At 43.3% G+C, this 27709-nt stretch overlaps 1 protein-coding gene across 1 annotated transcript in view; it reads right to left on the bottom strand.

Moving 5' to 3' along the window:
- Positions 1-27709, bottom strand: part of LOC110496654 (gamma-aminobutyric acid type B receptor subunit 2) — a 432145-nt gene that overhangs the window by 93127 nt on the left and 311309 nt on the right. The window contains exons 8-12 of the mRNA XM_036953439.1: positions 24197-24257; positions 18742-18822; positions 17286-17436; positions 16208-16340; positions 3602-3709 (exon numbers count right to left, since the gene is read on the bottom strand). Coding sequence (XP_036809334.1) covers positions 3602-3709; positions 16208-16340; positions 17286-17436; positions 18742-18822; positions 24197-24257 — 534 coding nt within the window. The remainder of the gene's footprint in view (positions 1-3601; positions 3710-16207; positions 16341-17285; positions 17437-18741; positions 18823-24196; positions 24258-27709) is intronic.

Raw genomic sequence — 27709 nt, 5'->3', positions numbered from 1 at the left:
CAGCCTGTTTGATTGACAGGCCCTGTGCTTACCCAACACTGAACCAGGCCTCTTTAAGGAGTGAAGGAGTGCTGTGCTAACCTTACAGAGTGGAACCCTTATTGAGCACACCCTGATTTCTTCTCTCTGAGGGAGGGGGGAAGGAGGGACGGAGATGGAGGGACTTGCGAAAGGACGGAGGGATTGATGAAGAGATGGCAAACATCACTGGGGTTCCATGGCGAACCCCCAGCAACAATCTGATGACTGACAACAGCTATCACTTCACTCAGCCAAAGCCCCTGCACTCAATCAGTGTGTGTGTGGAGGGAGGGAGCTAGGTTAACTGCTGCCGACAGACAGATCCTGGCCCTGCTGAACCACCAGGGAATAGGTCTTTAGATTTAAGGGCTGTCTAGCTCCACCTGGGGAGCACTCAGTTTAGTCTCTCTGCTCTGATGGAGGAGGAGGAGGAACAAGAAGAGGAGGAAGAGGAGGATGAACAAGAAGAGGAGGAGTAGGAACAAGAGGAAGAGGAGAAACAAGAAGAAGAAGAGGAGGAACAAGAAGAGGAGGAAGAAGAGGAAGAAGAAGCGGAGGAGGAGGAAGAGAGGAGAAAAAACTGAGACTGTTGCCATAGCAACACATTTCACAGGAGCAAGAGCTGTTTTGTTTTTCTTTGAATTACAAATCAAAAATAAATCTTTTTAGATGTTAACACAAAAGATCCTCCCTTTTTTAGCACATCTGAAGATATCAAAACGTGTTTGTGTTTGAGATGACCGCAGACTTAAAGGAGAGATGCAGACCAGCACTGACCCTGTCTCTTTCCATCTTTAAATCTCTCTCTCTCTTTCTCTCTGCCTCCCACGCACTCTCTCTCTCCCACTCTCTCTGACAGCTCTCCCACACTCCCTCCTGCAGCCGTTGCCATCCGACACATCTATCCAGGATGTGATGTGAGGTGGACTACAAATATCAAAAGGCCAGCAGAGATGCAGCCACAGAGGCCTGGCAAGCCTTTACATAATCACACCAGCTACACAAGCATATTGTGTCAGATAGATATTGGTTTGCTGTTTTGTCTTTCCATTGAAGAGAGGAATTGAAATATGTCAATCAAAAACAGGTCAGTGGGTAGAGTGTGTGTTACAGAAAAGCACACACACGTACGGACGCAAGAATGCAAACACACAAACACATAGCCCTTTAATCCTGTAAAACACTGCAGGCTTAAACAACGAGATGAATCACCACTCTCCCTGATGATCGGCCAGTCTCGCACAGCAGTAACAGAAACCCCACACACATTCCATCAGGTTCACCACGGGGAGCATGTGTGTGTGCTTGTGTGCGTGTGCACTGAACATAGAACAAAAGGTGTGTGTGGTAAATTCTTTAGAGCTTGAGTCAATCTCTAGTTTGGCTTCTTCAGCTTGACTTTTTCTAGAGAAAGGTCGCAGCAGCAGCATATACCCAGGGGGAGCTCCAGCTGTCCCTGAACTGTACACTGTGTGTGTGTGTGTCTGTGTGTGTGTGTGTGTGTGTGTGTGTGTGTGTGTGTGTGTGTACAGTCTGAGCTGAGCAGAGTGTCTGTAATGCTTTTTGTGGCTGGATCGTTGCAGCTCCTCTGGGGCTTGGGGTGACTGAGTGGGGCTAACAACCTGCCTTACTGCTGGGTCTCCCACTGGGAGAAAAACACCACTTCTTAGGTCTGCTACAGTAGTTACTCAGTTACACACATGTAGTTTGAGGAAATGTTTTGGTTGAAAAAGACCATCACCAAGTGTAAAAGGTGCTGGTTTAGATCCCGGCGCCTCTGTTAGAAGACGTGGTAGTGACCAGTAGGAAACTGATCATATTAAATGACATGGGAGGAGATGGCTGCCGTTTTACATAATATTCTTGCCACCGTCTCTTATGTCCGAAAATAGCTTTTTCATATCAGGGCAGCGATTACTCACCTCGTACTGGACGAACATATATATTTTCTTTAACGAGTGGGACGAGAAGGATTTACTTCAGACACCCGACAAGGCCAACATCCCAGTAATTCACATGAGAAGGAGACAGAGATATCTGGGACGTAGATCGGGGTGCCTTGTAAGGATCTGACGGCAAGTGGGTAATCTGCCTCTACCACCAGTCCTATTAGACAACATACAATCATTAGATAACGAAATAGACGAGCTACAATCACAAATATCATACCAACGGGACATTTAAAAACTGTAATATCTTATGTTTCACTGAGTTGTGCATGGATAACATACAGCTGTCGGGTTTTGCGCTGCATCGGCAAGATAGAACAGCCGCCTCCGGTAAGACAAGGGGTGGCGGTCTGTATATTTGTAAACAACAGCTGGTGCACAAAATCTAATATTAAGGAAGCCTTGAGGTTTCGCTCGCGTGAGGGATAGTATCTCATGATGAGCTGTAGACCACACTATTTACCAAGAGAGTTTTCATCTATATTTTCGTAGCTGTCTATTTACCATCACAAACCGATGTTGGCACTAAGACCGCACTCAGTGAGCTGTATAAGCAAACAGGAAAACTAAACATGGTTGCATCACTTCCTGGTACGGCAACTGCTCGGCCCCGTTGGCCGCAAGGCACTATCGAGGGTAGTGCGTACGGCCCAGTACATCGCTGGGGCCAAGCTTCCTGCCATCTAGGACCTAAATACCTGAGCAACATTGTGACAGGCAGCAACCTAGAATCTCCCCTTGTGATTGCTACTTGATAACCAGATTGTGATAGGGCTGCATACTTTGCAAACCCTGAAAATGTGGTCAGAAACAATATCACATAACAGTCCCTCCCCTTCTCTCTTCTACGCCTTCTTCTTCTTCTCCCTCCATTTATTTTTTATCTGACATAATGCATGTGTAGTGACACAGCAATCAGTGGCATAAGAAGCGCTAGCTGCTGTTAACCAGTGAGGATTTCTCTATCAGAGTCCATAATGGCCAATTATGGTTCTAGGCTCCTGCGTTATGCTTGAGTGCAGCCAGCCTCAGCAGACCAGACCGTGTGACTACCACAATATACTGCTGCTTGTTCACAGCAACAGAAAACGCTCTCTTCCTTCAATTAACTGGTTTACACAAAAAAACAAAATGACCTTGGCTAGTCTGATGTTGATAGTCTTTTCTAAAGAAGGAGAGTTAGCATGTTAATCCGGCATGTGCGCTCCGTTGCTCATAAAGCAGGTCCCATACCTGTGGCTGTAAACGTTCACTTTGAAATTGATTTGACTGAATGGAAATAGAAAGGGACCCCATTCACCTCATTCATAAGACAAGGCAATTGTCAATGCTGGTGCAAAATGATGATGATATGGTGATAGTAGTAATAATAATGATAATAATTAATCATCATCATTCCACATAATACCATTTCAGTAAAAACACACGTCACTACTTTCTGCTGTTGGCCATCGTTTTGGCCGTGAGACCACACAGGTAGTGATTTATGTTTTTTTTTCCACTACTATTTTTTGCTTGTTTATTAGATAAGGTACAGATAGATAGGAAAGACAGGAAGAGTAGCAATGGGTTGGATTGGAATCCATGCTGCAGCAGTGTTCCATGGGCAGCAGCTCACCGCGTTCTCTCACCTTTTTCTTCATCTTGACGTTCTTGAAGATAGCATGGACTCTCCAGGTCTTGGCAAACATGGCACCAAACGCTGTTGTGTAGCCCACAATGAGGATCCATGTTCGCACCTGCAAGACGAGGACAGAAACAGTCAAAAGCTGTCAAAGAGCTGGACTAAAACAAAGATCTAGACTGACAAGATGTTAGCATTTATTTTTTCTTAGCCGACAAATTCACCAAAAGCTCTAAAAGTGCACTATAAATAGTCAGAATCCTTTCATAATTCCATGAAAGTGAATGTGCAAACTTCAGAGGAAGTCGTATACTAGGATCATGGCTGTCAACCTTATACATATGTGCTATTAAAAAGAGACCTAGCAGCCTCTCCCTACTTGAAATCCAAGGATATTAAAACAAACCAAATACTATGGTGCCTTCTGTAGGCTATATCTGTATTTAGAATGAGTTGTAACTAAATAAGAGCAACAAAGCTATATCCTGTAATAACTCCCACAGTATCTAATTTAACAAGCCGGAAAAACACTACTTTAACACCCACTGCACTAAATGCTGTTTGTGTTTGTTTGTCTGTCTGTTGAAAAGCATTCTTGGCAGGGAGGCAGAGTCACAATAGAACAGACCAAGGCAGGAGATTCAGCAGCAACCCTATTCTCCCCCCTGTATTGCTTGAGGAAAATAGGAGCCCTACTGAAAGAGACTGTTCTAGGGGCCCCTTGACAAATGACTAGGTCTGGTCTGTGAGGGGGATGAAAAATATATATGACCCTAAATGACATCAAAGTTTATTAGTCGCGTACATCGATTTGAAGATGCTATTGCTGGTGCAGCGTAATACCTATGTGTCTAGCTCCAACAGTGCAGTAATACCTATGTTTCTAGCTCCAACAGTGCAGTAATACCTATGTTTCTAGCTCCAACAGTGCAGTAATACCTATGTTTCTAGCTCCAACAGTGCAGTAATACCTATGTTTCTAGCTCCAACAGTGCAGTAATACCTATGTTTCTAGCTCCAACAGTGCAGTAATACCTATGTTTCTAGCTCCAACAGTGCAGTAATACCTATGTTTCTAGCTCCAACAGTGCAGTAATACCTATGTTTCTAGCTCCAACAGTGCAGTAATACCTATGTTTCTAGCTCCAACAGTGCAGTAATACCTATGTTTCTAGCTCCAACAGTGCAGTAATACCTATGTTTCTAGCTCCAACAGTGCAGTAATACCTATGTTTCTAGCTCCAACAGTGCAGTAATACCTATGTTTCTAGCTCCAACAGTGCAGTAATACCTATGTTTCTAGCTCCAACAGTGCAGTAATACCTATGTTTCTAGCTCCAACAGTGCAGTAATACCTATGTTTCTAGCTCCAACAGTGCAGTAATACCTATGTTTCTAGCTCCAACAGTGCAGTAATACCTATGTTTCTAGCTCCAACAGTGCAGTAATACCTATGTTTCTAGCTCCAACAGTGCAGTAATACCTATGTTTCTAGCTCCAACAGTGCAGTAATACCTATGTTTCTAGCTCCAACAGTGCAGTAATACCTATGTTTCTAGCTCCAACAGTGCAGTAATACCTATGTTTCTAGCTCCAACAGTGCAGTAATACCTATGTTTCTAGCTCCAACAGTGCAGTAATACCTATGTTTCTAGCTCCAACAGTGCAGTAATACCTATGTTTCTAGCTCCAACAGTGCAGTAATACCTATGTTTCTAGCTCCAACAGTGCAGTAATACCTATGTTTCTAGCTCCAACAGTGCAGTAATACCTATGTTTCTAGCTCCAACAGTGCAGTAATACCTATGTTTCTAGCTCCAACAGTGCAGTAATACCTATGTTTCTAGCTCCAACAGTGCAGTAATACCTATGTTTCTAGCTCCAACAGTGCAGTAATACCTATGTTTCTAGCTCCAACAGTGCAGTAATACCTATGTTTCTAGCTCCAACAGTGCAGTAATACCTATGTTTCTAGCTCCAACAGTGCAGTAATACCTATGTTTCTAGCTCCAACAGTGCAGTAATACCTATGTTTCTAGCTCCAACAGTGCAGTAATACCTATGTTTCTAGCTCCAACAGTGCAGTAATACCTATGTTTCTAGCTCCAACAGTGCAGTAATACCTATGTTTCTAGCTCCAACAGTGCAGTAATACCTATGTTTCTAGCTCCAACAGTGCAGTAATACCTATGTTTCTAGCTCCAACAGTGCAGTAATACCTATGTTTCTAGCTCCAACAGTGCAGTAATACCTATGTTTCTAGCTCCAACAGTGCAGTAATACCTATGTTTCTAGCTCCAACAGTGCAGTAATACCTATGTTTCTAGCTCCAACAGTGCAGTAATACCTATGTTTCTAGCTCCAACAGTGCAGTAATACCTATGTTTCTAGCTCCAACAGTGCAGTAATACCTATGTTTCTAGCTCCAACAGTGCAGTAATACCTATGTTTCTAGCTCCAACAGTGCAGTAATACCTATGTTTCTAGCTCCAACAGTGCAGTAATACCTATGTTTCTAGCTCCAACAGTGCAGTAATACCTATGTTTCTAGCTCCAACAGTGCAGTAATACCTATGTTTCTAGCTCCAACAGTGCAGTAATACCTATGTTTCTAGCTCCAACAGTGCAGTAATACCTATGTTTCTAGCTCCAACAGTGCAGTAATACCTATGTTTCTAGCTCCAACAGTGCAGTAATACCTATGTTTCTAGCTCCAACAGTGCAGTAATACCTATGTTTCTAGCTCCAACAGTGCAGTAATACCTATGTTTCTAGCTCCAACAGTGCAGTAATACCTATGTTTCTAGCTCCAACAGTGCAGTAATACCTATGTTTCTAGCTCCAACAGTGCAGTAATACCTATGTTTCTAGCTCCAACAGTGCAGTAATACCTATGTTTCTAGCTCCAACAGTGCAGTAATACCTATGTTTCTAGCTCCAACAGTGCAGTAATACCTATGTTTCTAGCTCCAACAGTGCAGTAATACCTATGTTTCTAGCTCCAACAGTGCAGTAATACCTATGTTTCTAGCTCCAACAGTGCAGTAATACCTATGTTTCTAGCTCCAACAGTGCAGTAATACCTATGTTTCTAGCTCCAACAGTGCAGTAATACCTATGTGTCTAGCTCCAACAGTGCAGTAATACCTATGTGTCTAGCTCCAACAGTGCAGTAATACCTATGTTTCTAGCTCCAACAGTGCAGTAATACCTATGTTTCTAGCTCCAACAGTGCAGTAATACCTATGTGTCTAGCTCCAACAGTGCAGTAATACCTATGTTTCTAGCTCCAACAGTGCAGTAATACCTATGTGTCTAGCTCCAACAGTGCAGTAATACCTATGTTTCTAGCTCCAACAGTGCAGTAATACCTATGTGTCTAGCTCCAACAGTGCAGTAATACCTATGTTTCTAGCTCCAACAGTGCAGTAATACCTATGTTTCTAGCTCCAACAGTGCAGTAATACCTATGTTTCTAGCTCCAACAGTGCAGTAATACCTATGTTTCTAGCTCCAACAGTGCAGTAATACCTATGTTTCTAGCTCCAACAGTGCAGTAATACCTATGTTTCTAGCTCCAACAGTGCAGTAATACCTATGTTTCTAGCTCCAACAGTGCAGTAATACCTATGTTTCTAGCTCCAACAGTGCAGTAATACCTATGTTTCTAGCTCCAACAGTGCAGTAATACCTATGTTTCTAGCTCCAACAGTGCAGTAATACCTATGTTTCTAGCTCCAACAGTGCAGTAATACCTATGTTTCTAGCTCCAACAGTGCAGTAATACCTATGTTTCTAGCTCCAACAGTGCAGTAATACCTATGTTTCTAGCTCCAACAGTGCAGTAATACCTATGTTTCTAGCTCCAACAGTGCAGTAATACCTATGTTTCTAGCTCCAACAGTGCAGTAATACCTATGTTTCTAGCTCCAACAGTGCAGTAATACCTATGTTTCTAGCTCCAACAGTGCAGTAATACCTATGTTTCTAGCTCCAACAGTGCAGTAATACCTATGTTTCTAGCTCCAACAGTGCAGTAATACCTATGTTTCTAGCTCCAACAGTGCAGTAATACCTATGTTTCTAGCTCCAACAGTGCAGTAATACCTATGTTTCTAGCTCCAACAGTGCAGTAATACCTATGTTTCTAGCTCCAACAGTGCAGTAATACCTATGTTTCTAGCTCCAACAGTGCAGTAATACCTATGTTTCTAGCTCCAACAGTGCAGTAATACCTATGTTTCTAGCTCCAACAGTGCAGTAATACCTATGTTTCTAGCTCCAACAGTGCAGTAATACCTATGTTTCTAGCTCCAACAGTGCAGTAATACCTATGTTTCTAGCTCCAACAGTGCAGTAATACCTATGTTTCTAGCTCCAACAGTGCAGTAATACCTATGTTTCTAGCTCCAACAGTGCAGTAATACCTATGTTTCTAGCTCCAACAGTGCAGTAATACCTATGTTTCTAGCTCCAACAGTGCAGTAATACCTATGTTTCTAGCTCCAACAGTGCAGTAATACCTATGTTTCTAGCTCCAACAGTGCAGTAATACCTATGTTTCTAGCTCCAACAGTGCAGTAATACCTATGTTTCTAGCTCCAACAGTGCAGTAATACCTATGTTTCTAGCTCCAACAGTGCAGTAATACCTATGTTTCTAGCTCCAACAGTGCAGTAATACCTATGTTTCTAGCTCCAACAGTGCAGTAATACCTATGTGTCTAGCTCCAACAGTGCAGTAATACCTATGTTTCTAGCTCCAACAGTGCAGTAATACCTATGTTTCTAGCTCCAACAGTGCAGTAATACCTATGTGTCTAGCTCCAACAGTGCAGTAATACCTATGTTTCTAGCTCCAACAGTGCAGTAATACCTATGTTTCTAGCTCCAACAGTGCAGTAATACCTATGTTTCTAGCTCCAACAGTGCAGTAATACCTATGTTTCTAGCTCCAACAGTGCAGTAATACCTATGTTTCTAGCTCCAACAGTGCAGTAATACCTATGTTTCTAGCTCCAACAGTGCAGTAATACCTATGTGTCTAGCTCCAACAGTGCAGTAATACCTATGTGTCTAGCTCCAACAGTGCAGTAATACCTATGTTTCTAGCTCCAACAGTGCAGTAATACCTATGTTTCTAGCTCCAACAGTGCAGTAATACCTATGTGTCTAGCTCCAACAGTGCAGTAATACCTATGTTTCTAGCTCCAACAGTGCAGTAATACCTATGTGTCTAGCTCCAACAGTGCAGTAATACCTATGTTTCTAGCTCCAACAGTGCAGTAATACCTATGTGTCTAGCTCCAACAGTGCAGTAATACCTATGTTTCTAGCTCCAACAGTGCAGTAATACCTATGTTTCTAGCTCCAACAGTGCAGTAATACCTATGTTTCTAGCTCCAACAGTGCAGTAATACCTATGTTTCTAGCTCCAACAGTGCAGTAATACCTATGTTTCTAGCTCCAACAGTGCAGTAATACCTATGTTTCTAGCTCCAACAGTGCAGTAATACCTATGTTTCTAGCTCCAACAGTGCAGTAATACCTATGTTTCTAGCTCCAACAGTGCAGTAATACCTATGTTTCTAGCTCCAACAGTGCAGTAATACCTATGTTTCTAGCTCCAACAGTGCAGTAATACCTATGTTTCTAGCTCCAACAGTGCAGTAATACCTATGTTTCTAGCTCCAACAGTGCAGTAATACCTATGTGTCTAGCTCCAACAGTGCAGTAATACCTATGTTTCTAGCTCCAACAGTGCAGTAATACCTATGTTTCTAGCTCCAACAGTGCAGTAATACCTATGTTTCTAGCTGCAACAGTGCAGTAATACCTATGTTTCTAGCTCCAACAGTGCAGTAATACCTATGTGTCTAGCTCCAACAGTGCAGTAATACCTATGTTTCTAGCTCCAACAGTGCAGTAATACCTATGTGTCTAGCTCCAACAGTGCAGTAATACCTATGTTTCTAGCTCCAACAGTGCAGTAATACCTATGTTTCTAGCTCCAACAGTGCAGTAATACCTATGTTTCTAGCTCCAACAGTGCAGTAATACCTATGTTTCTAGCTCCAACAGTGCAGTAATACCTATGTTTCTAGCTCCAACAGTGCAGTAATACCTATGTTTCTAGCTCCAACAGTGCAGTAATACCTATGTTTCTAGCTCCAACAGTGCAGTAATACCTATGTTTCTAGCTCCAACAGTGCAGTAATACCTATGTGTCTAGCTCCAACAGTGCAGTAATACCTATGTTTCTAGCTCCAACAGTGCAGTAATACCTATGTTTCTAGCTCCAACAGTGCAGTAATACCTATGTTTCTAGCTCCAACAGTGCAGTAATACCTATGTTTCTAGCTCCAACAGTGCAGTAATACCTATGTGTCTAGCTCCAACAGTGCAGTAATACCTATGTTTCTAGCTCCAACAGTGCAGTAATACCTATGTGTCTAGCTCCAACAGTGCAGTAATACCTATGTTTCTAGCTCCAACAGTGCAGTAATACCTATGTGTCTAGCTCCAACAGTGCAGTAATACCTATGTTTCTAGCTCCAACAGTGCAGTAATACCTATGTTTCTAGCTCCAACAGTGCAGTAATACCTATGTGTCTAGCTCCAACAGTGCAGTAATACCTATGTTTCTAGCTCCAACAGTGCAGTAATACCTATGTTTCTAGCTCCAACAGTGCAGTAATACCTATGTTTCTAGCTCCAACAGTGCAGTAATACCTATGTTTCTAGCTCCAACAGTGCAGTAATACCTAGCAATACAAAACAATCCACACAAAATCCAACAAATGAAAAGAAAGTAATTAAGAAATGTTGGAACGACTTCAATTAACAACACAAATAGCACTGGAACAGTAATCCAAATCCAATGTGTGTATACACCGGATGAATTTACACATTATATACTAAGAATGATATGTACAGCAGTAGATATATTATAGTGGGAGAATGATATGTACAGCAGTAGATATGTTATAGTGGGAGAATGATATGTACAGCAGTAGATATATTATAGTGGGAGAATGATATGTACAGCAGTAGATATGTTATAGTGGGAGAATGATATGTACAGCAGTAGATATGTTATAGTGGGAGAATGATATGTACAGCAGTAGATATATTATAGTGGGAGAATGATATGTACAGCAGTAGATATATTATAGTGGGAGAATGATATGTACAGCAGTAGATATGTTATAGTGGGAGAATGATATGTACAGCAGTAGATATATTATAGTGGGAGAATGATATGTACAGCAGTAGATATATTATAGTGGGAGAATGATATGTACAGCAGTAGATATATTATAGTGGGAGAATGATATGTACAGCAATAGATATATTATAGTGGGAGAATGATATGTACAGCAGTAGATATATTATAGTGGGAGAATGATATGTACAGCAGTAGATATATTATAGTGGGAGAATGATATGTACAGCAGTAGATATATTATAGTGGGAGAATGATATGTACAGCAGTAGATATATTATAGTGGGAGAATGATATGTACAGCAGTAGATATATTATAGTGGGAGAATGATATGTACAGCAGTAGATATATTATAGTGGGAGAATGATATGTACAGCAGTAGATACAGTGCCTTGCGAAAGTATTCGGCCCCCTTGAACTTTGCGACCTTTTGCCACATTTCAGGCTTTAAACATAAAGATATAAAACTGTATTTTTTTGTGAAGAATGAACAACAAGTGGGACACAATCATGAAGTGGAACGACATTTATTGGATATTTCAAACTTTTTTAACAAATCAAAAACTGAAAAATTGGGCGTGCAAAATTATTCAACCCCCTTAAGTTAATACTTTGTAGCGCCACCTTTTGCTGCGATTACAGCTGTAAGTCGCTTGGGGTATGTCTCTATCAGTTTTGCACATCGAGAGACTGACATTTTTTCCCATTCCTCCTTGCAAAACAGCTCGAGCTCAGTGAGGTTGGATGGAGAGCATTTGTGAACAGCAGTTTTCAGTTATTTCCACAGATTCTCGATTGGATTCAGGTCTGGACTTTGACTTGGCCATTCTAACACCTGGATATGTTTATTTTTGAACCATTCCATTGTAGATTTTGCTTTATGTTTTGGATCATTGTCTTGCTGGAAGACAAATCTCCGTCCCAGTCTCAGGTCTTTTGCAGACTCCATCAGGTTTTCTTCCAGAATGGTCCTGTATTTGGCTCCATCCATCTTCCCATCAATTTTAACCATCTTTCCTGTCCCTGCTGAAGAAAAGAAGGCCCAAACCATGATGCTGCCACCACCATGTTTGACAGTGGGGATGGTGTGTTCAGGGTGTTGCTTTTACGCCAAACATAACGTTTTGCATTGTTGCCAAAAAGTTACATTTTGGTTTCATCTGACCAGAGCACCTTCTTCTACATGTTTGGTGTGTCTCCCAGGTGGCTTGTGGCAAACTTTAAACAACACTTTTTATGGATATCTTTAAGAAATGGCTTTCTTCTTGCCACTCTTCCATAAAGGCCAGATTTGTGCAATATACGACTGATTGTTGTCCTATGGACAGAGTCTCCCACCTCAGCTGTAGATCTCTGCAGTTCATCCAGAGTGATCATGGGCCTCTTGGCTGCATCTCTGATCAGTCTTCTCCTTGTATGAGCTGAAAGTTTAGAGGGACGGCCAGGTCTTGGTAGATTTGCAGTGGTCTGATACTCCTTCCATTTCAATATTATCGCTTGCACAGTGCTCCTTGGGATGTTTAAAGCTTGGGAAATCTTTTTGTATCCAAATCCGGCTTTAAACTTCTTCACAACAGTATCTCGGACCTGCCTGGTGTGTTCCTTGTTCTTCATGATGCTCTCTGCGCTTTTAACGGACCTCTGAGACTATCACAGTGCAGGTGCATTTATACGGAGACTTGATTACACACAGGTGGATTTTATTTATCATCATTAGTCATTTAGGTCAACATTGGATCATTCAGAGATCCTCACTGAACTTCTGGAGAGAGTTTGCTGCACTGAAAGTAAAGGGGCTGAATAATTTTGCACGGCCAATTTTTCAGTTTTTGATTTGTTAAAAAAGTTTGAAATATCCAATAAATGTCGTTCCACTTCATGATTGTGTCCCACTTGTTGTTGATTCTTCACAAAAAAATACAGTTTTATATCTTTATGTTTGAAGCCTGAAATGTGGCAAAAGGTCGCAAAGTTCAAGGGGGCCAAATACTTTCGCAAGGCACTGTATATTATAGTGGGAGAATGATATGTACAGCAGTAGATATATTATAGTGGGAGAATGATATGTACAGCAGTAGATATATTATAGTGGGAGAATGATATGTACAGCAGTAGATATATTATAGTGGGAGAATGATATGTACAGCAGTAGATATATTATAGTGGGAGAATGATATGTACAGCAGTAGATATATTATAGTGGGAGAATAATATGTACAGCAGTAGATATATTACTAATAAATAAACTCACCTTTCTACTGACTGAAAAACACCAAAAGAAAGATTCTCAGGCTCCCTGCTCATCTGCGTGAACGTGCCTTAGGCATGTAGCAAGGAGACATGAGGATTGCAGATGTGGCCAGGGAAATAAATTGCAATGTCCGTACTGAGACGCCTAAGACAGCACTACAGAGAGACAGGACGGACAGCTGATCGTACTCGCAGTGGCAGACCACATGTAACAACACCTGCACAGGATCGGTACATCCGAACATCACACCTGCAGGATAGGTACAGGGTGGCAACAACAACTGCCAGAGTTACACCAGGAACGCACAATCCCTCCATCAGTGCTCAGACTGTCAGCAATAGGCTGAGAGAGGCTGGACTGAGGGCTTGTAGGCCTGTTGTAAGGCAGGTCCTCACCAGACATCACCGGCAACTACGTTGCCTAAGGGCACAAACCCACCGTCGCTGGACCAGACAGGACTGGCAAAAAGTGCTCTTCACTGATGAGTCGCGGTTATGTCTCACCAGGGGTGAGAGTCGGATTTGCGTTTATCGTCGAAGGAATGAGCTTTACACTGAGGCCTGTACTCTGAAGCGGGAATGATTTGGAGGTGGAGGGTCAGCATCATCGGACTGAGCTTGTTGTCATTGCAGGCAATCTCAATGCTGTGCGTTACAGGGAAGACATCCTCCTCCCTCATGTGGTACCCTTCTTGCAGGTTCATCCTGACATGACCCTCCAGCATGACAATGCCACCAGCCTTGTTGCTCGTTCTGTGCATGATTTCCTGCAAGACAGGAATGTCAGTGTTCTGCCATGGCCAGCGAAGAGCCCGGATCTCAATCCCATTGAGCACGTCTGGGACCTGTTGGATCGGAGGGTGAGGGCTAGGGCCATTCCCCTCAGAAATGTCCGGGAACTTGCAGGTGCCTTGGTGGAAGAGTGGGGTAACATCTCACAACAAGAACTGGCAAATCTGGCGCAGTCCATGAAGAGGAGACGCAGTGCAGTACTTAATGCAGCTGGTGGCCACACCAGATACTGACTGTTACTTTTGATTTTGACCCCCCCTTTGTTCAGGGACGCATTATTCCATTTATGTTAGTCACATGTCTGTGGAACTTGTCCAGTTTATGTCTCAGTTGTTGAATCTTGTTATACATACAAATATTTACACATGTTAAGTTTGCTGAAAATAAAAGCAGTTGACAGTGAGAGGACTTTCTTTTTTTGCTGAGTTTATATGAACTAAAATGCAATGTACAGTAGTAGCAATATTACAATGAGTTATGTTGAGAATACAGTATATAAATACACAGTAGAAACCCCATAGCGAAATGGTAGATTACTTTCTGATGGCTTTGAGATGGCTATAAGCTGTTTATCAGTCTCTCGGTCCAGGCTTTGATGCCTGTACTGTCTCTGCCTTCTAGATGATAGCGGGGTGAACAGGCTATGGCTCGGGTGACAGAGTTCCTTGAGGTCCTTGATGATCTTCTTGGCCTTCCTGTGACACATGGTGCTGTAGATGTCCTGGACGGCAGGCAGTGTGCACCAAGTAAATGCGTTGGGCGGACCGCAGAGCCTTGTGGTTGTGGACTGTGCCAGGTGATGCTCTCAATGGCTCTCAATGGTACATTTGTAAAAGTTCATGAGTGTCTTTAGGGGTCATGCCAAATGTCTTCAGCCTCCTGAGGTTGAAGAGGTGCTGTTGCGCCTTTCTTTACCACATTGTCTGTGTGAAGGGACCATTTCAGGTCGTCAGTGATGTGCCGACAGTGGAACTTTTGACCCTCTGCACTGCGGCCCCATCAATGTGGACAGGGGCATGCTCTCTCTGCTGTCTCCTGTAGTCCACAATCAGCTCCTTCCTTTTGTTGACGTTGAGGTTATTTTCCTGGCTCCACTCTGCCTAGGCACTCACCTCCTCCCTGTAGGCTGTCTCGTCGTTGTTGGTAATTAGACCTACCACTGTTGTGTCGTCACTGTTGTGTAGCCAGCTCTCCTGTGGGCTACGACCACTCTCTTTCTCCTTCCCATTGAGGAGCAATGGCGCACTAGATAAAATACTGCCCTTGCTTGTTTTTAGAGTTTAAACTGGAATATACTTTTTTTTTACTCAAAAGGTAGCCTATTTGGTGTTCCTGTGTGTGGGTGTTTATGTGGGGCGAGGGAGGGGGAAGAGGGCAAAAAAGACAGCAAGAGAGGGATAGAGAAAGAGATAACAAAAAAACAATTACAGCAGCCATACAAAGAAAACAGTGCATATTGATTGGTTGGATCACATACTTTTCCTCAGCACTTCCTCTCTGATGTGACAGCCTCCATTTTGGATTGTTTTGGCTGAGGTGAGCCGGGCAGGCAGGCAGGCACTCGATGGCAGTTGATATGTGCTGCGCCACCCGCCTAGCTAACATTATTTATCTCTGTGGGTCCTGGTCAAAAGCAGTGCACTATATAGGGAATAGGGGGCCATTTGGGACGCAAACCAGTTATCGCTGTAATCAAACCTGTTTAATTAAACCAGAGGCTATGATAGTCACGTTCAAACGCTTGCTGTGGGAGCAGGAGTTTAATGTGCTCCATGTTAGGAAAGACCCAGGGACTGATCCAATCAACTCCCATTATATGAAGTCCCATCCCCTTCCTCCCGAGTGACACAGCGGTCTAAGGCACTGCATCTCAGTACTAGAGGCGTTACTACAGACACACTGGTTTGAATCAACAGTGCGGTGCACAATTGGCCCAGCGTCGTCCGGGTTTGGCCGGTGTAGGCCGGCATTGTAAATAAGAATTTGTTCTTAACTGACTTGCCTAGTTAAATAAAGGTTAAAATGTAATTCTGAAGGGAGGAAGAGAATGTTAGCTAGTGTGCTAGCCTAGCATTAGCCTGGATCTTACACCTTTTGAAGGGATGAAGAAAATACTTTTGGAAGTAGGAAAAGAATGATAGCTAATAGCTGCCGTTAGTCTGGGATGCACACCTTTTGAAGGGGATCAAGAGAGAATGCAAGCTAGCGTTAGAGTGGATCGCACACCTTTCGATGGGGGAGAAGACAGAAGAGAATGATATAGTATTAGCCTAGTGTTAGCCTGGGATCTTACACGTCATTAGCACAGCATATATGGGGTTCTAGCTGTACAGGTTATATACTCACAGTACACAAGGCCTCAAACTCTTTGTCGGACACCAAGGCGCCGTCCAGGCCGAAGAGGAAGATGGAGGAGTAGGAGAGCATTCCACCCAGGATGATAAGGTTGTTCATGTAGGGACTGGACATCTTGATCAGTCTGTAGGGAGAGGAGAGGAGCATGTACAGCAAGGTTTGGAATTGTGAGAGGAACACAGAGCTCCAAAACTGAAAAACTCAGAAGGACCATTTTAACATTGAAACATGTTTTATATAACAGTGCATGTGGAATGCAGTAACAGCAGCGGAGCGACTTGGGGGAACAGAGTTCCAAATGTGTTTTTGTCTTGGTGAATGCGCTATTTTCCCTATATTTCCCCCCACATGGGCCAACCTCCTAGCAATTTGAGTTCTAGCCAATGTGCTTCAGCCCCTTGCCAATTGAGTGACAGCTAGCAAGGTGCACACACAGCAGAGCGAGAGACTGAGCAATGATGTGGTGCACATACAGTATCTGCACAATTTTTGGAGACCACTTTTTGCTAGTGAGTGCTATTTTCAGAACTACTGGCTAAAAAGTATACAAAAGTACTGGTGAATGGATTTAACATTAGGACTGGGGGAGGGGAATCTAATTCTAGATCTGTACCGAGAAGAAACTTCCCCCCGGAGCTCTACTAGTCTAGATAGCACTAGTCCACCAAACTCCAAGTTTTCCTGACTCCATAGTATGGAAAGGCTCCTTGATGTTGTCAGCACAATGCTTTGATAACGAAGTGGGCTGTACTTTGATTGGTTCTCCTCTGTGTCTTTGTCACTCAAACACCAACATAGACAACCACACACAGCCTCAGAACGCCACCCACTTCCAACACAACTGTTGGATTTCCAAATCCAAACAACGTCTCAGAAAGGTCTCAGAAAACAATGTTTGAGAGAACCAATCAAAGCTCAACTAATTTCTGCGCAAATACTGCATTTACAATGGACTCCTGTCCGGGAACAGTGTGTCACAGCTCTCCCTTGCTGTGTACCACGTGAGTGGTGTCAGCTAGGCTACAGCTCTACCCACTCCTCCCCCCATTCCCCTCCCTCTTCCACTGACCTGTGGTTGCGGTTCTTGATGTTGAAGAAGAGGAATGCCCCTGCCATGAGCATGCCCAGGATGGTGATAACAGACAAGATGCTGTAGAGGGGTACGTTGATGTTGCGACGCTGCAGACGCACAAACGTACGGTCCTTAGGAGGCTCCACCCCTGAAATGAAGAGGAGGAACTCAGTTTGCTATATAAAAACAAGTATAATAATGACTTCTACAGGGGAAGGAAAGACAACCAAAAAGAGCCCTCACCAGTATTTAACATTGAAAAACAACTCCACAAGAAGGGGAAAAGAAAAATAAGTTGATTTGGAGGATCCACTCCGGAACGAAGACGAGGACATTCACAGACCCACTGGCAAAAACTGGTTGAATCAACATTGTTTTCACGTCATTTCAGCAACATTCAAAATAATATGATGACGTTGGATTGATGTGGAAAAGTGATTGGATTTGCAAAAAATTCATCAACGTTAGGGAATTTCAGATTTTTTCCACCCAACTTTTAACCTAAATCCAATAACATAGTGATTTTTTGGGGGGTGAATTTATATTAGTTGACAACTCAATCAAATGTAAATCGAACCTAGATGTGGAACTGACGTCTGTGCCCAGTGGGGATGTTCCTAGCCTGAGAAATGTACAATAACCCACAGAGAATTCTTTAGATTTCTCTGTGGGGGCGGCAGGGTAGCCTAGTGGTGTGGTGGACTAGTAACCGAAAAGTTGCAAGTTCAAATCCCCGAGCTGACAAGGTACAAATCTGTTGTTCTGCCCCTGAACAGGCAGTTAACCCACTGTTCCTAGGCCATCGTTGAAAATTAGAATTTGTTCTTAACTGACTTGCCTAGGTAAATAAAATATTTGAAGTGTATCCATTTATCCAGTGACTTTGATTCTACAGTATGTAAAGTACTGAACACTTCTACAGGAGAAGGAAAGATCCAAAATTAACCCTCACCATTAGGCTACTTAACATTGGAAAACGCCTCAATTTGGCTACTTTCTTATCAGCTGTGTAAATGTACCTCCATACAGAATCGGTTGTCTTGGTGAGCGACCGTTGTTTCTTATGTTTGCCCGTTCCTTTCCTCTCTGTGTCTTTGTGCCCATCGATTTCAACGTCTCATCTTACTGAGCTATCTTATGGTGGTTTGACACATAGAAACAAATGTTTTGGCTGTCCCAGAGTGTGTTTGTATGGGACTACAGGGAGGGAGGGGAGGGGTTTCTTGTCAACACAAGAAAACATAGTGTAATAAAAATGCTGGTAAATAATTCAACATAGAATGATTGATTGAGAGGAGCGTACTGGATGCCCTGTGTGTGCGCGTACAAGCATGCATGCACAAACACACACACACACACACACACACACACACACACACACACACACACACACACACACACACACACACACACACACACACACACACACACACACAATCTCATGTGTACTTACCTTGGAACCTCATCGTGTTGTTGATGAGATCCAGGACATCAGCAATAGCGTTGTACTCTCCAACCTTCACCTCCTGCCCCTCTGTTAGGAACACAACCAGGAAAGGCGTCAGTTAGGACAGCATGTGGACAACACTTTGGACAACTTTCTCTTTCAGTCAACTAGACAGCTCTCGCTGTAAAATTGCAGAGATCTGACCCAAAATAACTGTAACATTTCAAATAAGACAATATCTATTCCAAAACGAATGAGGAATACCGCAGAGTGAGTTCTCATTTACAGCTTGTGTGTTTTAGCTAAGCGTGGAAATCAGTGATTAGATCAAGCTAACAGAGAGTAATGGCATTGGGTTAATGGTTGTGATACAGATTGGTATAATGGCTAGCAACAGTAACGTACTGGGGTGTATTCGTTTGTACCCTCTGTAGCAAACAGTAGTGAAACGCTTTGCAACTGAAAACGTTTTGCAAAGAAAATTAGTGTTTTTTATTGGACAAGTTCAGGTTAGTCCTTCTCCGTTTTAGCCAATTTGCTTCCATTTGTTTCCTAGTGAATACACCCCGCACAAACTATACACACATTGCCGGAGAACAAATCTCCAGTGAAAAAAACAATCGTAAAAATAAAAGCAACAATAAATAAAAACAATAGTATGCTGGCAATGCAATACATTGGCATTTTCACAGATACAGTAAAATGAGTCTAAATTGTGATATATCCTGAGCCATAACACAAACCTCTCTCTTGAGCGCTATTTAAAACAGCCATTTCCTTCAAGAGACGTCTTAAAAGCTGATACAGGGCTCTATGCCTAAGTTTAAAAATGTATGTGTGTATTACAGGCTCTGTATTGACCCTGTCACACACAGCAGCTCCATCACTCTCCTTCTCATACAAATGGGTGAACAGTTACACTCAGCACACAGGGGGAGGGGGGATATGAGGGGAGACGATTCGACTCTCGGTCTCTCCCTCGGTCTCTTTACAGTGTGAGGCTTGATAACAAATGTAAATGTTGGTTCTGTGTCAGATACACATAAACACTACGCAATTATGACTACTATGTCCCTGAGCTGTTGCTGCTATGTTAGCGCAAAACCTTCACCCAACTTCTGAAATTACGTTTCACATCTGTTTGTTCAATTACCTCCTTCATTACTGTAAATCAGATACAGATTGAAACACTAGCCTGATCCCATATCTGTTTGGCGTGACGACCATAGGAGCGGGCAATACAGCACAAACAGATCTGGGATCAGTGCATTTCTGTTAATCACATTCAGATTGATGAACCCAGAGGTTCCAGACACAGAGGTGCTGATACACTAGCTTGATCACAGATATGTTCGTCCATAGGAGTTGGCAAGACAGCACAAACAGATCTGGGATCAAGCTAATGATGCACTGTTTATGCTGCCCATGTATAGCAGGGTGACTTCCGTCCCTGTCTACCTGACCTAGGTTGAAGACTTAAAAAATATAGATATATTCATTTTTTTAAACCTCTTTTTCTCTCCAATTGGTAGTTACAGTCTTGTCTCATCGCTGCAACTCCCATACAGACTCGGGAGAGGCAAAGGTCGAGAGCCGTATTGCTTCTTCACACAATGCCCACTTAACCCAGATCCCAGCCGCACCAATGTGTCGGAGGAAACGACGTACACCTGGCGACCGTGTCAATATGCATTGCACCCAGCCCGCCACAGGAGTCGTTAGTGTGCAATGGGACAAGAACATCCCTACCTGCCAATCCGTCCCCTAACCCAGGCCAATTGTGTGCCGCCCTGTTCCCTATATAGTACACTACTATTGACCAAGGCCCATAGGAAATAGGGTACCATTTGGGATGCAGGGTTATTCTCTACAGCTGTCCCAATCAAACCTACGTCATCCTACCATCTCAGCACTCTATTGCTGGAGATGACAGAACGTGAATTTCATTCAATAATGAATTAACCTTCATATAGCTTTAAACTTAGGGGGAAACACCTTTACATCTCTCTACACTGGCTCAGACGCTTGTCCAATGTGGCAGGGCATGCAAACAATTACAGACTACCAAGGGAAGCACAGCCACAAACTGCCCAGTGCCACGAGCCTACCAGGCGAGCTAAATTACTTCTATGCTCGCTTCGAGACAAGTAACACTGAAGCATGCATGAGAGCATCAGCTGTCCCGGACGACTGTGTGATCACGCTCTCCGTAGCCGATGTGAGTAAGACCTTTAAACAAGTCAACGTTCACAAGGTCGCAGGGCTAGATGGATTACCAGGACGCATACTCCGAGCATGCACTGACCAACTGGCAAGTGTCTTCACTGACATTTTCAACCTCTCCCTGTCTGAGTCTGTAATAAATACCAACATGTTTCAAGCAGTCTACCATAGTCCCTGTGCCCAAGAACACTAAAGTAACCTGCCTAAATTACTACCAACCCGTAGCACTCAAATCTGTAGCCATGAAATTATTTCAAAGGCTGGTCATGGCTCACATCAACATCATTATCCCAGAAACCCTAGACCCACTCCAATTTACATACCACCCCAACAGATCCACAGATGATGCAATCGCTATTATAGTCCACACTCCCCTTTAACACCTGGACAAAAAGAACACCTATGTGAGAATGCTTTTCATTGACTACAGCTCAGCATTCAACACCAGAGTGCCCTCAAAGCTCATCACTAAGCTAAGGAAACTGGGACTAAACACCTCTCTCTGCAACTGGATCCTGCCCCCAGGTGGTAAGGGTAGACAACAACACATCTGCCACGCTGATCCTCAACACGGAGGCCCCTCAGGAGTGCATGCTTAGTCCCCTGCTGTACTCTCTGTTCACTCATGACTGCATGGCCAGACACGACTCCAACACTATCATTAAGTTTGCCGATGACACAACAAAGGTAGGCCTGATCACCGACAACATCGAAACACCCTGTAGGGAGGAGGTCAGAGACCTGGCTTTGTGGTGCCAGGACAACAACCTCTCCCTCAACTTGATCAAGACGAAGGAGATGATTGTGGACTACAGGAAAAGGAGGACAGAGCACTCCCCCATTCTCATTGATGGGGCTGTGTTGGAGCAGGTTGAGAGCTTCAAGTTCATTTGTGTCCATATCACCAACAAACTAACATGGTCCAAGCACACCAAGACAGTTATGAAGAGGGCACGACAAAACCTATTTCTCCTCAGAAGACTGAAGTTATTTAACATGGGTCCTCAGATCCTCAAAAGGTTCTACAGCTGCCCCATCGAGAGCATCCAGCTGCACTGGTTGCATCACTGCCTGGTAGGACAACTGCTCGGCCTCCGATCGCAAGGCACTACAAAGGGTAGTGCGTACGGCCCAGTACATCACCGGGATGCCATCCAGGACCTCTATACCAGACGGTGTCAGAGGAAGGCCCTAAACATTGTAAAAGACTCCAGCCACCCTAATCATAGACTGTTCTCTCTGCTGCCACACGGCAAGCGATACCGGAGCGCCAAGGAAATGAATTAATATTTTGAAAAAATATGTTTGGGGTATTTTTTTCTTAAAACTGCATTGTTGGTTAAGGGCTTGTAAAGTCAGCATTTCACTGTAAGGTCTACTACACCTGTTGTATTCAGCATTTCACTGTAAGGTCTACTACACCTGTTGTATTCAGCATTTCACTGTAAGGTCTACAACCTGTTGTATTCAGCATTTCACTGTAAGGTCTACTACACCTGTTGTATTCAGCATTTCACTGTAAGGTCTACTACACCTGTTGTATTCAGCATTTCACTGTAAGGTCTACTACACCTGTTGTATTCAGCATTTCACTGTAAGGTCTACTACACCTGTTGTATTCAGCATTTCACTGTAAGGTCTACAACCTGTTGTATTCAGCATTTCACTGTAAGGTCTACAACCTGTTGTATTCAGCATTTCACTGTAAGGTCTACCTACGCCTGTTGTATTCAGCGCATGTGACAAATACAATTTGATTTGATTTACTAAACCATAAGAAATTGTTTGAATATTAATGCATTCGGTGTTCTTACACTGCACCCTCAGCCGCAGTCTGCGGTAAAGTTCCTCTTAGGTCTTAGATACAGATCTAGGATCAGCTTCCCTTCTCCCAATCCTAACCGTAACCATTAATGAGGAAAATGCAAAGCTGTCCCTGTCAGCTTACCAGGAGACTTTATGTAAGGTGATCTGTAGGCTGATGAGTTGAGGGGGGATGTAGGGTGAAGTTGCCCCTAGATGCTTATCTTGGGTCAGCGTTGCATTTCCCCCACTAATGGTTAAGGTTAGGATTGGGGAGGGGAAGCTGATCTTAGATCTGTACCTAAGGGGAACTTAACCACAGAGCGGGGCTGAGAGTGAAAGACAGGCTTTGATAGATCCTTCAAAAGGGGAATGAGTGAGCTGTTCCCACACTGCATGAGGACAGATGGCAGGGTTGAGGAGAGGATCAGATCCTGGTTAAATATTCAGCCAGGGCAATCCCTCCTCTCGCTCTCTCTCCTCTCCTCTTTTTCTCGGCTCTCTCTCACTCTCTCTCACTTTCTCTTCATCTCCTGTGTCAAACAGTCGTCACACACTCCCTGAGAAGCCAGGAGGGAGGGAGGGAGGGAGGGAGGGAGGGGGGGAGAGAGAGAGAGAGAGAGAGAGAGAGAGAGAGAGAGGGAGGGAGGAAGGAAGGAAGGAAGGAAGGGAAGGATGGTAGCCACAATAAGGTCATGATATGAATGGAGGGAGGGTGGGAGAGAGAGAGGGGTGAAAAGAAGAGATGAGTATGTGGAAGAGTTAAGAGGAGATTCAGAGAGAGAGAGAGAGGGGTGAAAATGAGAGAGAGAGGGGAGAAAAGGAGAGAGAGAGAGGGGAGAAAAGGAGAAAGGCAGGTGTGTGTCATGCGGGAGGGTGAGTGGTGGGGAGGGAGGGGGTGTTCTGCCTAAGGCTAGGTACTCATAATGACATTTTCACAGCGCTATGGAGCAAGAGCTCTCCAGTTCACTGATGATAACATTTATTTGCTTATCCATGACATGACTGCCAGTTGCCTTCCAATTGAAAAACTCCCTCACTCCCACAACCAAACAGGTCCGCCTCCCCCGAGTGTTTCCACACACACACACACATGCACGCACACAAACACACCTACATCCCGATTTAAGCTGCCACAGGGGGCACCTCTGCAGTGGGGTAGATAAGATAAGGATGAGCGGATTAATAATGGCATACTGGTGCTGAGGGAGGGGTGGGCCGGGAGCTGGGGGGATTCCCCCAAATACAGATCACACCCCTGGGTAGAAAATCCCACCCGGCAGCCCCCTGGCAGTCAACCACCACTGGTTGGGTAACCCCAGAGTAGGATAACTATGACATCATCATCAGCCAGACAGAAACCAATCATAATACTAGAGCAATTCAACAGAACATCACAGCAATGCAACAATCCTACAACATGTGCTTACAGTACCTTGAAACTGTGTGAATTTGATGGTACCCATCCGTTCTCCGTTCCTGAACATGACTTGGCCCTGGATAGAAAAGGAATGAAAAACACATTTAGAACATTTTAAAGCATTTAAAGTACTTAAGGACTCAATGAGGAATCACATGTTCAATACAATACACTTGTTGCCTTGTCCATATGATGCTGCCTTGTCCATGTGACATGATCCACATCAGCTACCAAGCTGAAACCAAACATTGTTGACCCTTGTTAATGTGTCGGAGGAAACACTGTACACCTGGCGACCATGTCAGCGTGCATTGCACCCAGCCAGCCACAAGAGTCTATAGAGCACGATGGGATAAGGACGACATGGCCGGCCAAACTCTCTCCTAACCCGACAACGCTGGGCCAATTGTTCGCCGCCTCATGGGTCTCCCAGTCATGGCCAGCTGCGACACATCCTGGGATCGAACAAGGATCTGTGAGACACTGCACCACTCGGGAGGCCCCAAGTGTTGGCACATTAACAGATTTTAGTGGACTAGCACTGGGCTTCTTTTTGGATTAGAAGTTTGCAAAAATGCGTCTGTTCATACGAAGTAAACAAAATGATTGGTCAGCAGATTAATTTGCTGATATCCTAAGAATATATTTTTGCTGTAGCACCCGCTCAAGCAGGTACAGTTGAAGGCGGAAGTTACACCGTAGCCAACTACATTTAAACTCAGTTTTTCACAATTCCTGACATTTAATCCTAGTAAAAATTGCCTGTCTTATTTTAAGAATGTGAAATGTCAGAATAATAGTAACAAGAATGATTTATTTCATATTTTATTTATTTTATCACATTCCCTGTGGGTCAGAAGTTTACATGCACTAATTTAGTATTTGGTAGCATTGCCTTTAAATTGTTCAACTTGGGTCAAACATTTCTGGTAGCCTTCCACAAGCTTCCCACAATAAGTTGGGTGAATTTTGTCCCATTCCTCCTGACAGAGCTGGTGTAACTGAGTCAGGTTAGTAGGCCTTCTTGCTCGCACACGCTTTTTCAGTTCTGCCCACAAATCTTCTATAGGATTGAGGTCAGGGCTTTGTGATGGCCACTTCAATACCTTGACTTTGTTGTCCATAAGCCATTTTGACACAACTTTGGAAGTATGCTTGGGGTCATTGTCCATTTGGAAGACACATTTGCTTTAACTTCCTGACTGATGTCTTGAGATGTTTCTTCAATATATCCACCAAATTTTCTTACCTCCCAATGCCATCTATTTTGTGAAGTACACCAGTCCCTCCTGCAGCAAAGCACCCCCACAACATGATGCTGCCACCCACGTGCTTCATGGTTGGGATGGTGATCTTCGGCTTGCAAGCCTCCCCCTTTTTCCTCCAAACATAACGATGGTCATTATGGCCAAACAGTTTCATCAGACCAGAGGACATTTCTCCAAAAAGTATGATCTATGTCCCCATGTCCAGTTGCAAACCGTAGCCTGGCTTTTTTATGGCGGTTTTGGAGCAGTGGCTTCTTCCTTGCTGAGCAGCCTTTCAGGTTATGTCGATGTAGGACTCGTTTTACTGTGGATATAGATACTTTTGTATCTGTTTCCTCCAGGATCTTCACAAGGTCATTTGCTGTTGTACTGGGATGATTTGCACTTTTTAAACCAAAGTACGTTCATCTCTAGGAGACAGAACGTGTCTCCTTCCTGAGCGGTATGATGGCTGCGTGGTCCCATGGTGTTTATACTTGCGTACTATTGTTTGCACAGATGAACGTGGTACCTTCAGGCATTTGGAAATTGATTCCAAGGATGAACCAGACTTCAACTGTATATTTCACTGGTCATCCCCAAAGCCAACACCTTTCCTTCCAGTTCTCTGCTACCAATGACTGGAACGAATTGTAAAAATCACTGAAGCTGGAGTCTTATATCTCCCTCACTAACTTTAAGCATCAGCTGTCAGAGCAGCTTACTGTGTACCTGTACACAGCCAATATTTATCCTCTTGCTTATTTGCACTTCAGTATCTCTACTTGCACATCATCATCTGCACATCTATCACTACAGTTTTAATGCTAAATTGTAATTATTTTGCCTCTATGGCCTATTTGCCTCTTCTACATTTACACACACTGTACATATATTTTTCTATTGTGTTATTGACTGTATGTTTGTTTATGTGTAACTCTGTGTTGTTGTTTTTGTCGCACTGCTTTGCTTTATCTTGGCCAGGTTGCAGTTGTAAATGAGAACTCTTATCACAAATCTTCTTTAATGTCTTAAGTGAGAATACCACCTTTTGGCTACTGAACAGACATCATTTGTCAGTCCTTCTACCTTTAAAACTTTGACATGTCTTTGAGTTCAGCCTTAAGTGAAAGCGACTGGAAACAAATGACACTCTTCACATGGATCATCATTGATATTCTAAAAAAAAACAATCGAGCCCAAATAAAATCATAAAGAAAATATGCAGATATTTTCACACACAAAAAGTCTGGCAACTAACACATTGCCTTCCCTCCCTTATCCATCCTCATCCATCAAGCTTGTGGAATTAATTCATCAAGCCATCTGCCCATAGAACTCCCTAATTAAACATTTAACTGGATCTGAGATTACTGCCGGCCACAGAAAAACAGGTGAATGAGAGAGACAGAGAGAGAGCGTTAGCATGGAGCTGATTAATAAAGCAGCGCTGACAGAGAGATGGGAAGGAAGGAAACCTATTGAAGAGCCAATTTCAGTTCAAAAAGACGCTGAGGCTTTGAAGTCAGTCGCTGGGCGGGTTTCTGCACGCTGATTGGTACCCTGTATTTGTATGCATCTGTGATGTGACTGAGTGTCTGTCTGTGTGAGCCCGGAGAGAGACAGCTAGCTAAACCTACTGTCCTCACAGACAGCAGTCTAGGCTAACTGCGGTGGGATGGAGAGTTTTCTGCTGTTGTATGGCATTTAAAAAGTGACTGAAAGTGTAAGCTCAGAGAGAGAGAGAGATACCTATAGGTAACTGCCAAAATAAAGGAAGCTCTTGAGTAAATGAGGGATACACAGTGCATTGAAAGCAGGTGCGACCACACAGGTGTGGTTCCTGAGTTAATTAAGCAATTAACATCAGGTCATGTATAAAAAATGCCCAGTTGCCCACTATTTTGGCTAGCATTTTTTTTAAATGTATTTTATTTTACCTTTATTTAACAAGGTAGGCAAGTTGAGAACAAGTTCTCATTTACAATTGCGACCTGGCCAAGATAAAGCAAAGCAGTTCGACAGATACAACGACACAGAGTTACACATGGAGTAAAACAAACATACAGTCAATAATACAGTATAAACAAGTCTATATACAATGTGAGCAAATGAGGTGAGAAGGGAGGTAAAGGCAAAAAAGGCCATGGCGGCAAAGTAAACACAATATAGCAAGTAAAACACTGGAATGGTAGTTTTGCAATGGAAGAATGTGCAAAGTAGAAATAAAAATAATGGGGTGCAAATGAGCAAAATAAATTAATTAATTAAATACAGTTGG

This window comes from Oncorhynchus mykiss, chromosome 18, assembly GCF_013265735.2.
Source record: "Oncorhynchus mykiss isolate Arlee chromosome 18, USDA_OmykA_1.1, whole genome shotgun sequence".
NCBI lineage: Eukaryota > Metazoa > Chordata > Actinopteri > Salmoniformes > Salmonidae > Oncorhynchus > Oncorhynchus mykiss.
This window is presented reverse-complemented; position numbering and strand designations above follow the sequence as displayed.